Source organism: Scleropages formosus, chromosome 4 (assembly GCF_900964775.1).
Source record: "Scleropages formosus chromosome 4, fSclFor1.1, whole genome shotgun sequence".
Lineage (NCBI taxonomy): Eukaryota > Metazoa > Chordata > Actinopteri > Osteoglossiformes > Osteoglossidae > Scleropages > Scleropages formosus.
In genome coordinates this window covers 15,279,756-15,295,237 of record NC_041809.1, presented here as the reverse complement: position 1 = coordinate 15,295,237, position 15,482 = coordinate 15,279,756, and the positions used below count along the sequence as shown (strand labels likewise).

General features: G+C 42.2%; 3 protein-coding genes across 6 annotated transcripts in view; 1 reads left to right on the top strand and 2 right to left on the bottom strand.

Moving 5' to 3' along the window:
• Positions 1–10,282, bottom strand: part of vmp1 (vacuole membrane protein 1) — a 53,931-nt gene extending 43,649 nt beyond the window's left edge. The window contains exons 1-5 of one of the 3 annotated variants that reach the window (XM_018755237.2): positions 10,192–10,245; positions 7,294–7,390; positions 2,172–2,279; positions 1,380–1,515; positions 228–318 (exon numbers count right to left, since the gene is read on the bottom strand). In XM_018755237.2, the coding sequence (XP_018610753.1) occupies positions 228–318; positions 1,380–1,515; positions 2,172–2,279; positions 7,294–7,309 (351 nt within the window). In that variant the 5' untranslated portion in view covers positions 7,310–7,390; positions 10,192–10,245. Of the gene's footprint in view, positions 1–227; positions 319–1,379; positions 1,516–2,171; positions 2,280–6,077; positions 6,243–7,293; positions 7,391–10,191 lie in introns of those variants that run through there. The other 2 variants (XM_018755238.1, XM_018755239.1) reach the window with 2 other exon arrangements.
• A 92-nt stretch (positions 10,283–10,374) lies between these two features.
• On the top strand, positions 10,375–12,826 carry ptrh2 (peptidyl-tRNA hydrolase 2). Its single transcript, XM_018755352.2, has 2 exons — positions 10,375–10,592; positions 11,102–12,826. Exon 2 carries the CDS (start codon positions 11,121–11,123, stop codon positions 11,637–11,639), a length of 519 nt encoding a protein of 172 aa, XP_018610868.1. The 5' UTR covers positions 10,375–10,592; positions 11,102–11,120; the 3' UTR covers positions 11,640–12,826.
• A 90-nt stretch (positions 12,827–12,916) lies between these two features.
• cltca (clathrin, heavy chain a (Hc)) overlaps positions 12,917–15,482 on the bottom strand; it is a 35,677-nt gene continuing 33,111 nt past the window's right edge. For both annotated transcript variants that reach the window (XM_018755350.2, XM_018755351.2), the window contains 2 exons: positions 14,417–14,492; positions 12,917–13,771 (listed from right to left, as the gene is read on the bottom strand). In XM_018755350.2, coding sequence (XP_018610866.1) covers positions 13,635–13,771; positions 14,417–14,492 — 213 coding nt within the window. In that variant the 3' untranslated portion in view covers positions 12,917–13,634. The remainder of the gene's footprint in view (positions 13,772–14,416; positions 14,493–15,482) is intronic.

Genomic DNA, 15,482 nt, shown 5'->3' with positions numbered 1-15,482 from the left:
AGGAGAGAGAGAGAGAGAGAGAGAGAGAGAGAGAGAGAGAGAGAGAGAGAGAGAGAGAGAGAGAGAGAGAGAGAGAGAGAGAGAGAGAGAGAGAGAGAGAGAGAGAGAGAGGAGAGAGAGGAGAGAGAGAGAGAGAGAGAGAGAGAGAGAGAGAGAGAGAGAGAGAGAGAGAGAGAGAGAGAGAGAGAGAGAGAGAAAACCAGGACTGTGCCTCCTGTTTTCCTCACCTTCTGATGTGCTCCTTCAATGGAGTAGATGATGGAGAACAATGTGAACAGCACTAGAACAGTGAACACAGTACCCCTCTGCTGCCACAGCCTAGAGCAAATGCATGAGACACAGAGAAACTTCAGCTGGATGGCTGTAGTAAGACCTTACCCACAAATTGAAAACAACAGCTTTGTGGAGCTTTTCACCAACTCGGGTCTCACATTTGTAGGTCTGGCAAAGTAACAATGTTCTGACACATTAAAACACTGCAGCACAGACTTCATTATAGAAAGGGGGCGAAGGGTTGCTGATGAGAACTGCACTAGCAAAATGGCCATATGTGACCTTGCTGAGGAGCCATTTCACATTTAACCTTCAAGTTTGTCTGCAGATAAGATTTTAAGGAGAAATGCAAAAGATTAACCGGCAGACATCATCGCCTGGAGAACTACAGAGCCAACATCAGGTTCTCTGCCATGACACTGGAGCAGAGGCGTTGGCAGGACACAGCTGACGGTCAGTGTGTGGCAGTGGAGGATGATACCTCGCTCCACGCACACAGAGATGAGTCCCCTTATACAGAAATCCTTTTTCCATTTCATTTCTATAAAACTTCATTCATATCCTTTGACAACTTCCATGAAGAGAAGCAGGAAACTCATGTCCAACAACACAACACCTGTCTTTTCCTCTTGCAACATCTCAATGAGCTAACAACAAACCATTTTGCTGGCAATCCTGAATTCAACCTGGGGAGAGCATGCACTAAAAAATAAAATGAATTCAACTAAACAATGTTATTCTGGTGACCCTGATCACTGGTACATGCACTGTTACAAACACACACACGCACATACAATGTCTACAACCACTTTTCCCGAGTGGGGTCGCGGCGAGCCGGAGCCTAACCCGGCAACACGGGGTGGGGATACACCCCAGTTGGGACACCAGTCCACCGCAGGGTACCCCAAGCAGGACTCAAACCTCAGACCCACCACCAAGCAGGCCCCAGCTAAACCCACTGCACCACCGCACCCCCATTAGAAACACTTATTTCCCTTTTTCTGAGTGTCCCACAACTGAATTTGAATTTTGAAACTGAGAAATGCCCTCGCCACCCATAGGGTTTGGGAACCAGTGATGCTGTTGAGCCCTCCAGGTGGACTTACCTCGACGTCCACTGCTTCAAGGTAATCAGGGCTTCCAGGAGGAAATACTGCAGGGTGAGGACAGGCTTCTTCCACAGTACCAGCCCCATACGCTCCTCCTTATCCCTTTGTTTTCTTTCAGATGGTGACAAGATATCTGCAAGTATGAAACAGCAGGTACCTCTGACCAATGGCTGGAGTTTTCAAGTGAGCCAACTGATCACCCTCAAGTCACAGACAACTTTAGATAAGCACAGATTTGGAGCAGGAAAATCCTTCTTGATGTCCGCCTGCAGCAATTATGGCAGACTACCTCAATAGCCCTGATAAGGTTGTTTAAAAGAGCGCTAACATTTTTCTGAAGTCAGTTCTGTAGCGTGCATACTCCCCCTCCTTCCTCTCACTCTCATACGGTGTTTTTTCTTTACTCTTCTCTAAAGCAGAGATGAAAAGATATGTTTCTTGTGATTATTAGTAAAGAGGATGCAGGTTGTCTTCAGAAATGAATAATGCCAGTTAATGCTGAGACTGATGGGCAATGGATCACTGAGTACTGGGGGCAGTGAGGCAGACATACTAAAAATTCCATCATGCCACCAAAAAGCCCCTATTTAACCTCCAATGCATTACCAAAGCTGCAAAGACAAAGAGCATCCTTTTCATCCTGGGACTGGATGCGTGTCAGAGAGGTCCAACCTCTCTCCCCCCCCCGATTTCAGCCAGACACTGTTAGGTAGGGGAGTTTGGTAGTTTGATAGTTTGTTGACCTGATCCCCATCCTCACCCCCGAGCCCACAATATTTTGACTCCCACCTGCAAACTTTCCATTCTGCTGCTCCTTGGACCCTGCCCGCCTCTGTGGTAGCTCACAGTCAGCCACATGTTCTGCCATGTCATCGAGTAGTTCAAGGACCAGGGGACCTGTAACAGAGAGAGGACAGTGGCCTTCAGTGACATGCTCCATGTGGGCCACAGAGACAGACCATCATCGTTCTCATCACTGTGACGCTGCAATACTTGAACCATCAATATTCATTTCAGCACTGCACTGGTAATGTGTTCATTGCGTGACCCAGGATCGCTGTGCACTCTTCGTAGTGCTGCTGGAGAACCACTAGTGCCACACAAGCACCCATTTCAAAACCAGTGCACAGATCATATTTCCTCCAGTGCACACATCTTTCACAAAAAGGTCTGGAAGGTTTCCAATTCACGATACAGCACTGATTTACACAGTCAAAATGTACCCCAACAGTACATCTCCAAGTCACAAGACCTCCTGAGCGTGAACACAGAACAGCAGATAGAGCACAGCACTGAGTAGTTCTTCAACAGTGTTGGATTCATATCAGAGAAACCGTTTCAGAACTACCTCAAAATACTTTTTTGCTTGCCTGTTTTGTCATGGCATTAAAAGAAAAATCCAACAGCCAGACAGTGGAAATTCATCTTAATTTAGAAATGCCTTAGGTTCCCAGCTCATGGACTAGGAGGGGCCCTAGTGTTAAACCAGAGGAAGAGGTGCTTAACAAAACTGTTTTGGCTTAATGTCAATCATGCGTCCACCTTCAGTAAGTGCCATCCAATGAGGACCACGGTGTCCTGCACCAAACTCCTGCAATCCTACACAAATCCATCTGGGTATACTGTTACAGAAAAAAAACCCAAACAAGCTAAGGGTAAGCAATAATTACCATTACAGTAGCATGTGAATTATTTTTAATCTAGAGAAATTATGCAAATATCAAATAATTTGAATACCTAAACAAGGAAGAACAGAAGAGCAACCACCTTCTCCCATCTATAGAGGTAATCCATTCCTGAAAACCCCTTCATAAAACAAATGCACGTAACTGACATAATTACCATTAGTTGTTTTTTTAACCATTACAATTTTCACACATTTCTGAACCCCAAAACTGACCTAAAATGGACACAGTTACTTCAAAAGATAACCACAGTTACCATAATACAACATAATAAGGCAGTTTTCCTTCATCACTTACTCTGTAAGACCGTATGGCTGTCTATCTGTGCTCGTTCAGCTTTTTCCATAGCTGTTACATACTACATGCTGAACAAAGCGTGGGTTTCCTCAGGGCACTGTAATGTACTGCCATAGTCCAAAAACACATGCTTCAGGTGAATTAGCAACTCTAACTGTGCAAAACTTGGGAATGTATGTGTTTGACAGCGCAGAAAACCAAAAACCTTATCTAACCCTTAGGCCATATAAACCTTATGGGGCATGTTGCAACAAACATGCACTTACACAAAACATGTCTATAAAAAAATATCATTATTACTTAAAAAATTAAACTAAAAACAGCAATAGAAACAATACACGCACAAATAAATGCTTCCCGTGTCTCCCTGTAGGTTCCCTCCAGATGATAGTCTATGGAGTCACCAGTTCACATGTCTCTGTTACACTGTTGTACTGTATGAATGACTGCAAGTAGTTTACTCTGATGTATCTCACACCAAATCATCATGAATAAATGTGTCAGTTAAACAAGTTCATAATCACTGTAATTTGCTTTGAAGAAAGCAACTGCTGAATTAATAGATGTGTCTTGCACTGCACAGCTGTCAGGAGGCAGGCAAATCCAAATTCATCTTAATAAACACCAAGAAATACTTTGTAGGTATCGGTATTAAATGAAACTGCTTGTAAAGAGCAATTTGTGTAACTCGAATGGACTCATCTCGGGAAATAACCGTACTGTGAATTCAGACTTTTACCACTTCCTTTAGGTGCTTCACAAGAGTTTTAATTGGAAATAAAACAGCAGGCCCATAGGCCCATTCTTTCAGCATCTTTCCCTGTGTCATAAATGTAGGTTTGTGTGCTTTGGTTTGGAGACAGCTGGTAGCGTAATGGTACTACTGTCTTCGGACCTAAATATCACAGGTTGAAAACCTAAATCCAGCTGTAGTACCCATGAATAAGGAACTTACCCTAAATTGCCCCAGTACAATTACCTAAGTCTAAATAACTGTAGGCTGCGTGACACTAAGTCAGATAAACGAATAAATGCAAACTTATGGCAAGTCATCTCCATGACCCTGAGTTTTGACAGCAACACTACTGCACTGGTGAACTGAAAGCAAGACCTTGACAGCCTTCCAGGAAGCTGAGACCACCGTGGAAACCAGACAGTGCCACTTTCCTGGCAACAGAAGACACAACAAAGCAGTTGGCAAAGAGAAAGTCCTGAAGCACAGCGTTAATATCAGCTGTGCACAAACTCCTCAAAGCCTGTCCTGCAGCTGAGAAAGGAACCTCTCAGAACTGACTTTTGAGACAGTTTTCAGGCTGAATTGCTGCAGTCATTAGATCCCAGGCTGACACCCTCTACAGAGACAGGTGACAGGAGCCCATAAGACAGCAGAAGATTAAAATGCTCTTTGAAACAAAGCAGTCAGGGGACATCCCCCTTATCCACAGTTCATCTCCAATGCACAGAGGAGCATCATCTAACAGGCCGCTTCTCACGATGCCACAAACATAACTAACACAAGGCAGAACAACTCCATCTGAACACAAACGAAAGAGTCATGGGGGGGGCATAGCGCAACAACTAAAGACATTGTGTCATCACACGTGTGACTGCCAAAGCTTAACTGAAACTGGCAAATACAGGAGACTCATTTCAACAGCCACTCACGAACAGAGCCAAACGAATACTATGTTTGAAAGAATGAAAGGCTCACCAACCAAGATACCACAGATAGCATCAGGAAACAAGTAGGAGTTGGTACACACCTAGACAGTACACTTCACTGAGAGAGTCAAAAAAGTGGGGTTTTCAAGTGGTCACGCATGGGCTTGACTCAGGAAGACTTAAAGATGAGTCTAGTCTGCATATCAAACCAGCCTTATACGAGAACCACAAGACACAGTCCTCACAGAAAGTTGACATTTCTAAATATGACAGAGGACAGCAGTATGTAGAACTGCAGCACAGAAAAAAGTCAGAGAACTTCCCTTAAAACTGAAAAAGCTACCTACCTGGTTATCAGGATTCATCTATGCTGTGTTTTATGCACCTACTTGAGCGATGAACATCGCTGCATCAAGTGGAAAGTAACAAATTAGGTCTACTTAATCACATGTCTGCAGCTATGTCTCTTTCTCAATGTAATGAACAGATTGTATTTTTGCTGAGATGTACATCGCTTTGGAAAAAAGCATCTGCTAAATGAATAAATGTAAATGTAGAGTACAGCATGACACAGAACCCCTTCAATCATTACACGTAAAGTACAGTAGCATAATCCAGGACCGACAGTAATGTAAAGCAATTTCATTAAGCAACTAAGTAACAAAGCTGAAATTAATTGTGCAATTACTGATCTCTGTGTTCCTTGACTTAGCACCTCTGTGACAAAGAGCAACAGCAGCATGATGCTAGTATACAGTGACGAAGGGATCATCCCATTTCAGTGGACATTAACTCCGCTGAGAGTTTCCAGGCTAACACCTCAAGTCACGGTGTCAACCTGGCACTCAGGAATTATATACAATGTGAAAACAGAAAAGGAGGACAGAACAATGAAGAACAGAGAAGAGCATTCAAGTCATAGTTCACAAATCACAGCAGGTGAATAATAAAGACAGCAATATTCATAGCTACGCACAAAGCTGCTTGGTTCACAGTCACTGTAGTCAGAGAAACATTAATGACACAGAAACTTAATGGCAGGGGCACCTACCTTGTTTTCCTGGTCAGTCCACATTTTTAGATGGAAAGAGTAAGTCTAGTAGAAAGCAGCACCATATGCTTCGCTAATAAGCAGGAGAGCTGCAAACACAGGCTGCCTTTCCACTGAGGGCACAGGGTTTAAAGCATGCCTTCCCGTTCACTCCCCTTATTTACGTTCCTCAGCAACACGAGTTCTCTGGAAAGAGCTGCCTCACTCCGGGAAAAACACGTCCCCCCCCAAAATAAGTTGCACAACTGTGGGCAGTCCAGCAAAACGTGCCGAGTCTGCCAAAAATAAAGAGTTGCGCAACTGTGCTCGCGCACATATCTACATTAGCTGCTATTCTGAAAAGCTCCATTCCTGCAGCACAAGACCATGTGCAGACCAAAGACCAAGCAGGTGACTCTGAGCAACAGCACTGGAACAAAATTAAGGACGTACCTGCATCGAAAAGACCCAAAATCCTAGCATATACATATTGGCAACAAGATGGACCATGTAGTGACACAAGGACAGGGGATTCTATACAGAGGCACAGAGGTACAGCCCAGTGCGCTGTCAAAGAACTGCTACAGACGTGGTAAAGCGCCGCAAGATACATAAGTGACAAACTAGACATCCAGAATAAAAAGCTTAATTCTGCCAGTGGCCGCACAAGAATCCATCTCACCTTGTAAATACAGCCTATTGCAGGTCCGTATGCTCTGACCCTCCTGCAGCACAGAGCATTAAAAGAAACGAAAAGGGCAGAGCTGCGCAACCCAGTTCTATCCATCAGCCACCAGAACTTCACTACCATCGGATTCTGCGTAGAGCACATAAATTTCAGTGCTTCATTATAGTGTATGTGTGTGTCTGTGTGTGCGTGCTTGGGAAGACCTGAGTAGTTAAACATTCCCAGTTACAAACTGGACATTCCCCTTCTAATACTTGTTCAGCCCCAGGGAAACACAACAGCTAATTAAGAACACTAAAAATACATCCATCAAGGTCATTCCAAAAAATAAAACTCATTTAGAAAAAAATCCTCCTGGATTTATCTTGTAAGAGCCATATAAAGAGCCATAATTTGCACAACTTTATTCTGAGACTGCAGTACAATTTAAAGTTGTAAGCAATGTCCCTGTAGCCCTAAACTAGTTAGTAAAAGGTCACACCCCTCTGCTGGAGATCCACATTTTGAATCTTCTTCCTTCTTTTCAATCAAAGTGGCTGATCAACTTACCTTCGAGGCACGCCATGTTCCCTGAGCTCAGAAATGTGCACTGCGAGCATAGGGCACTGGGCCTGCACACACGTGGACCTGCCTGTGGCTGAAAAGTCTTGCACATTGACCCATCATGAGTTTCATTTTCAACAGGAAGTGGACGAGCAGATTAGGTCAGGTGTTTTAAAGAAAAAGGGGGGGAAAAAAAAAAAAAAAAAAAGGTAGAATTGTAAAGACCATCACACAAACATTACTGTCTCCCACACAGTGGAAGAACAACTCCCAAAGAAGGATGGAAAATTTGTAGACAACTTTGGGACATTTACCCCACAGTATTATTGAGCTATATAGATGGGTATATCATTATAAAGTTGATTAACACTTTAAATGGCCATAGAGAATGACATCAGTTAAATAAAAAAAGTTATAATAAATTAAATCAAGAATGGTAATTGTAACAGGACCCAATGTCAAGAAATTACCTACACCCAGTCACAAAAATGAGTTCCTTCCCCTAAGGACTCATCTCTTCAAGCCTTACCCTAGCCCTCAAAAATGACAAGTAGAAGAAAAAGCCAGCCTGTGTACTGTTACGCTAAATAACAACAATATACTGTGAGAGTATAGGTTGTGCATCTTGTCATCTGGTCTTGGACTACAGACTACAGAGTCATGTATTTAGGGCTGCCTTGAGGCCTCAGCCATGAGATTCTATTGCTTCATCTTTTTTTGAACCGTATGTCCCTCACGCTCATGATATGCTTATGTTTTATGTTTCTTCTGTCCTAATACACACAATTCAAAACTGCCAAATCTATCCAGTAATTAAACTGTGGTATGTAAACATGGTGAATGGGACCAGTGAGAAGTTTATAGTAGCCTACACCCACTCCAAATGCATATGAGTATTTCAGGTTCACCCATAGTGTGTGAGCAATAGAGTGTGTGTTGCACTGGTGTATGGATGGAAGTAGTGTATCTAGCAGTGTAAGTCACCTTAGTGAATAAGGTGTATGGACTGATAACAGTAAACAGAATTCACTGGAAGTCACTTGAGAGAAAAGCATCTGCTAAATAAAGTAACGTAAAAGTTCTTAGTTTGGTGAGCCTGCCTCCCCAGCGCTCAAGTGCTGTTCAGTGAAATGCTGAATAAAACTTTATTGCTTTTATTTGCTGAGCAGCATTAAGACAATTTATAAACATTACAATAGAGATGTATGCAGCATTTTTTGTCAGGATGTCTCTTTCACTCAGACATACTGCCTCATCACCAACTCATTTCAGATACTTAGAAGCTTAAGGACTTTTCTTCTGTACTTCTATTAATAACATCTAAATAGAGTTTAACCCAGTGAATACCGCTTTGTAAGAAAAGCTTGTAGAATAGTGGTTAGAGCTGTTGGCTTTAGAGCTAAAGGTCAGAGGTTCAAATCTCAGCTCCAGTTGTAGTACCCTTGAGGCTGCTTACTTACAATTATACATCTGAGCAATTTAGGGTATCTTAACATTCTAAGTTGCTTTGGAGAAAAGCATCTGGTAAATGAATATTAACATCAACTTAAAATGTAGTTATAACTTTACATTTATTCATTTATCAGATGCTTTTCTCCAAAGCGACATACATCTCAGCGAAAATACAAATTTACCGACATCAGTTGTTAATCACATAAGAAAACCCTGCTGTAGAAATGGATAAATCATTGCAAAGTTGACCATCTGACACAGTCACCTTGGACAATGGTGTCCACTGCTACATAAAGGTTAACATTTACAATACTCTACTGTAAGGGGGTGTGGTGACACGGCAGATTCAACCAGTGCCCGCTGTATGTCAGGTCTGGGGTATGAGCCCTGCTTGGGGTGTCTTGCAACAGACTGGCATCCCTTCCTGGGTGTGTCCCCTCCTCCTTCGACCTTGCGCCCTGTGTTGCCAGGTAAGGCTCAGGCTCGCTGCGACCCTGCTCGGGACAAGCAGTTATTGACAGTGGATGGAAGGATAATCTACCATAGCCTTGGATTATGAGACCTTCCTTCCACAGCTATGCAACTACAGACCCAATTCTTCAAGGGCTGACCTCTTTAAGAAAAAGAAAAAGAAAAAAAAAAAAAAAAAAAAAAACAACAACAACACCACTGAAGTGTGGCCAGCGTAGGTCCATGGTCATATGAAGAACCTGAGGAGCCAGTTTACAGTCACAGACACTAAACAAGCAGGTTCTTCACCATAAAAGGTCTCACTCAATCCCAAGAATTACTTTGCAGCCATAGGTTTTAGGCTGCAGTTAATCACAGAGGAGAGTACAGGCAGGCAAATTATTTTATTACTGCTGACCACTTTCTCCCCTGTGATTCACAGAGTTATATATACAGGCAACTTCACAAGAACTTACCCGTTCATAAGCAGCAGGGTATTGTGCCATTAACATTCGTCACTCCTGGAGGGTGGATTGGAATCCCTGACCCTCAGATTACAAATCGAGATAAGATCTTAAACAATATAACGCCTGACAAGAGGAAACAGTGAAAGCCCAGTGACTCGGAGCAAGCGGAGCGAGTGGAGCCGCGGCAGCCTGTATGGCCCTTGCAGCACAGCAGAGTGGGAAGCAGGTGTAGCGGAGACGCCATTGATCATGTATCCCTCCGCCACCGTGACACCGTAGACCCCTCCGCTCTGTTTTTGTCATCTTACTTAGGAACACTCATCATCGGGCCACACGGCTAGCTGCTACGAAGAACACTGACTGTGTGTTTCATTCACGCATAACACGATGAGTTCAGATCAGAGACTGACAGCGTGACCGGGTGATGATGATGATGATGATAATAATAATAATAATAATAATAATAATAATAATAATAAATGCATCCAAGGAGCTGCAACTGCGTATTCGGAGCAAGCGAACAGTATAGTCTTACCTTCTACTTCCCACACTGTTTGACTCGGCAGAGCGCGAGTACAGTCAATCTAGATATGGTCACTGGAGCACAGGAACCAGACGTGTGCGAAGCTCGCCGCTTCCTGTTTGCTGCCACCTTCTCATTGGTTTGCAGCCACGCGACGTCGTTTCCTTTTAGCCGCATTTGTCGTATTAGCTCACGACGTCGGTACTAAGAAAATGCGTTTTCGTTTAACTGATTAAAATATAAGTAATACATAAATTGTGCATTTAAATTACTTATAAATCACTCATACTGCGGAATTTTGCTAGTTATCGGGGGTTAATACTTTTAGCGTGTCTTTTTGACGTCATTAGTAGGCGACCCCTGCACTTCTTGTAGGCAGAAGCCAGAAGCGACAGAGGGAGTGGTGTGTACAGGTAATAGCTATTTTCGTTTCTAGAATAGATAAAAATTTATTTACGCAACATTACTCAATAGTATTATTACGTGGTTCCGTTAACTAACTGGGACGTGTTAGTTGTCACCGGACTCATGATCACCGGCCCACCACGTGCTGCTGGTATTCGCTGGTAACAACACAAATCAGTTCTAGAATTCTGTGCTGTCTAGCAAGATATACTCTATTACGTATTCAGGTTGTACATTTTGACTACATAGGATATTATTATGGACTCTGTATGTGATTATTATATTCGAGTATACCTGACAGTCGTGTTCTTCTTGCTAGACATAGACACGTTCAGGTGTTGAGGAGAAGTTCATAATTAGTAGTAGTATTCAGAGTCAGCATATCTCTTTTGCAGAAGAAGTTTTTTTGTTGATTACCGATCCAGTGAATGGTGGTGTGACAGGGAAAACTGTTATATAAACTAGTGACGGTGCTGACCAATCTCTAACAAGTTAAACTTTCTGTAAAAATTTCCAGGTTTTATCACTACTTCAGAATGGATTCCATGTCCAGTCAGATTGCTGTAGGTGTCACGGCAGGACTGGGCTGTGGACTGTGCCTAGGATGGCTCCTTCGAGGTCGCTTTGCTAAATCTTATAAAAAAGGTGTCGTCCCACTCGGGAATGGGGCAGGAGGTGAGACCAGCATGATGGGTGAAAGTGGGGAGTTCAAGATGGTACTGGTGGTGCGGAATGACTTGAAGATGGGGAAAGGGAAAGTTGCAGCTCAGTGTTCCCATGCTGCTGTGTCCGCCTACAAGCAAGTCCAGCGGCGAAACCCTGAACTCCTGAAGCAGTGGGAGTACTGTGGTCAGCCTAAGGTTGTGGTCAAGGCTCCAGATGAGGACAGTCTGCATGAGCTCCTGAATCATGCTAAAGAGCTTGGGCTGGTAGTCAGTTTGATCCAGGATGCTGGAAGAACTCAGATTGCACCTGGCTCACGTACAGTCTTGGGTATAGGCCCTGGTCCTGCTGATCTGGTGGACACAGTCACTAGATCCTTAAAACTTTATTGATATACTGCCATTATATATCTCTTTAGACCAATAGCTAGCATACAGTATTTTCCTTTCTTGACTGGCTATATTAATGCAACCAGACCAGTTGGAAAAACAATTTAATTTTCAGCCTGCATTTGTTTCTGCGCAACAAAATGTAAGTGAATGGCAAATTTTCTGCAGTGTATTCACTAAGTTTAAACTAAAATCATTATGCTGAGATACTGCTCAAGAGAGAATCCTGTAATTGTCACTTTACTTATATCCATGTGTCACTTAGATGGTATAGTGTAAGGGTTATGTTTTGTATTTTTTGACCCTGCTAATCCAGTAATACTGTTATGTAGTAACTCTAATCCATTTAAGAGTTTGCATTTTTAATGCTTAAGTGACTAAATTGTATTAAGTTGGCCAGAGGCATATACTGTATTTTTGCTTTGAGATGAAATTCTAATTATTGTGAAATCACTAGCATTGTTCATCTCCTTTACACTTTTAGCTTTGTGTGTTAAAAAAAGAAACATGCTTAAGGTTTTCAGGTAAATATTTTAATCACAACTTGAATACAGTTTTTAATCCACAGCAATTCTTTAAAAGTAACCACTGTTCAGTTTTTCTATAAACCACATAGAGAAGGTAGTACCTAAGACACCAATAAGCAAGTAGGCTGCTGGCAAAAACAGCTCAACAACCATCAGTTGACATATTGATCCACTTTGTTTTAACCATTTCATAGACCAGCTTTCTCAAGGTTGAGTAGATGACTGTTTATAATGCCATCAAGTGGCCACCCTGGTACTGAACTAAATTGGTCATCTTAGGCTCTGAAGTTAAAGAGACTTCAGTTGTACACCATTTCTGTAAGTCTAGGTATTTGCTTGTTTCACCATATATAGCCCTATGCAGGCTGTTTATTCACAATGGGCATATGCTAAGTCTATATCTGTAGGGATTGTAAATGGGGGGGAAATATGGAGCAAATTTGAAATCTTCACCCTTTGTGTGACCTAACAAGATATATGGCACATAAATGTTACACTGGACTCATCATGACAAAGACCTTTATTGTATGTAGATGGGGAAAACTGCTGTGATATTTAAATTCTGAATATAAATGCAGATAAAACCTTTGTCTAAAATTTTAAGATGTGATTTGTGATAGTTTTAATACATACACAATTTAATAAAGACACCAAGTTACCATAGTCCTGGATATTTTATTCTTAATATGATCTGAGGGCAAACTGCAAAAGTGTTAGGACAGCATGGTGGTTAGATTTTAAAATTCTCTCCTCTGTACACTCAAAAGTGACCTAGTACACCACAATATCCAGCATACACAAACCTCAGCACAAGGAAGGGGCTAGTAAAGACAGTTCAGGAGAATTTTACTTTCCCCTGTTCTCAAAATGGAATGGTCCCACACAATAGCACTGTATACAGCACAACAAAAGGTCACCTGTTAACACATGGAGTGAACAAAAAAAGACAAACTTTTACACTGTTAATTCAATAACCTGCATAGGCTGGGAAGATTAGAATTTAAATCATGTCTGTGCATTAATTTTACTTTTTATACAACTACAGTTGTACAGGATATGGCATTTAGTGTTTAGTCATGGAAGCAATCATACTGAAATGTGTTTCTGAATACACAACCAAATGCATTTTACAGAGAAAAAGCTGCTCACAGAATGAAGAGATTCTACATTAGTTTCTTCTCCCTAGAGTGCAAATCAGATTCTTCACAACAGACCTTGAATCAAGAGGACCTGTTCTTTTCACAAGCCCTCAAATATACCTTGACAATTCCCCTTTAAAATAAAGCCAAAAATAATCATTCTAGTGAATACGGAATGTTGAAAAAATTAACTTGATCCTTTAACAAAAATAAATTGTCCTTCATGATTAAAGACAAAAACGACTGCTTGTTGGAATCCTTTGTGAGCGAATCAGAACAAAGCTGGTGGAGAACCAAGGAACAGATGGATGGGTGTCTCCCGGTATGGGACTTTACATGCCGTAGCCAAAGCCTGGCTGGGGCTGAGGGTGCTGGCCGTAGGCAGGTGGTGCTGTGTAGCCGTAGCCATAAGCTTGCTGTGGAGGGACAGCCACACTGGGCCCTGCAGTGAGCATCAGTTGGGGTGTGCCTGCAAAATTCATACATTAACACAAATCACACCTCCATATACCACTAGCTCTTGTATTCATCTTAAAGTTGAGAAACATTACTCAATTTCAGATGTGGTTCTAATACTCAAAGGCACTTAACCTGAATTTACTTGGCACAACAATCCTTTGTGACATTAAAGTTAGCATTTATTTCCTTTATGTTGTGCTGAAAACCTGAATTAATGTGTTACTGTACACAAAACAAATGCACTTCTGGTACAAAAGGGACATCGGTACAAGTTAACATGAAGTGGATCTTATGAGTAGAGCTGCTGTCTCAGCACCCGGGTGGTGCAAAAGCACAATGGGTTCAATCCCCACTCAGCCTGTGTGAAGTTTGCATGTTCTGTCTGCGTGAGTTCTTTGGGTACTCCAGTTTCCTCCCACAGTCCAAAGACATGCTGTCAGGTTCCCCCATAGTGTGAGTGACAGAGCTTGTTCCACTGATGTATGAATGAGTGAACCTTTGTAAGTGTATCTAGCAGTGCAAGTCACCTTGGTGACTAAGGTGTGTGGGCTGATGCACAGTTCATTGGAAGTCACTTTGAAGTGTCTGATAAGTATCATGCTAAGGACAAATGCAGGTGTGTGAATTTGCACAAGGCCCACTGGAGAAGTCTCACCATAAACGATGGGTTGAGTCTCTGTAGCCTGCTCCTCTTCTTTCCTCAGTGACTCTGAGGCATCCAGTTTGTCCACCTGGAACAGACAAAACCAGGGCAATGAGCTAACATAGGGGAAGTCCCAGGAGAAGTGCTGAAAGAAGCCTTCAGTCTTCCTTTATTATAACCTGATTTTTCACTGACCAAGTAACAGATGAGTGGGACCATTCCAGACATAAATGCTTCAGATGAGGACAAATTTGTGGGTCCATGTCCTCTAATGTGTGGGAAGCTGCTCTGAAGGGGCCTGTGCATAGATGCCAATACAGTGAGCAGGGGCCATTCAAGTTGAAACCCACAGCATTGTCTCCCTTTTACTGAAAACCACACACCACTGTATCTTCTGTAGGATCAAATGGATTAATACGGTCATTAACTTTTCTAAATTAAAACACAAGCGTTCATAATGGTCCCACCATCCAGTCTGTTCTTGTTTCTGCTTACGTTAATACGAAGTGTATGTAAAGAACCAAACCCGTGCAGAATACAAGCAGTTTCACCACTAGAGGCTGCCATTCACTAGTGTCAATAGGCCATCAAATTTGTTACACCGCAGCACCCTCAAGAGCACACTGTAGGACAACAAACCATACTTGTATAGCAACCAATTAGTCTAATTTATCCTGCAGGCAAGCAATCGTTTCATATAGGACCTCTAGACCAAGAAGTTTAAGAGGTATAGCAAATTAGCAGATCCATGAAAGCTGTTTTAACTGGGCTTTAAACAAGGAAAAGTGAAAGAAAATGGCAAGGGCTTCAAAGCAGAAAATCATTAACAGTACAGGCACGTAACTTTGTACTTCCAACATTCATATTAACATACATGCCCCCTCAAGACCAATCCTAAAAACTGGGTTCAGTTCCATACATACTTTAGAGGCAAATTAGTAAGTCGTTTAAAAAGGCTCTTTCCACATGTCAAACTGTGGCATCATAGAAAGAAGGAGAGTCATGCTATTTATGTTACTCCTTTGTTAAAATGTGTGGATGGAAGAAAGGCTGAAAAACCAGTGCAAGTAGTGAGTGC

Coding starts and splice junctions, on each gene's coding strand:
- ptrh2 (XM_018755352.2), top strand. CDS start 11,121: ATGGATTCCATGTCCAGTCAGATTGCTGTAGGTGTCACGGCAGGACTG.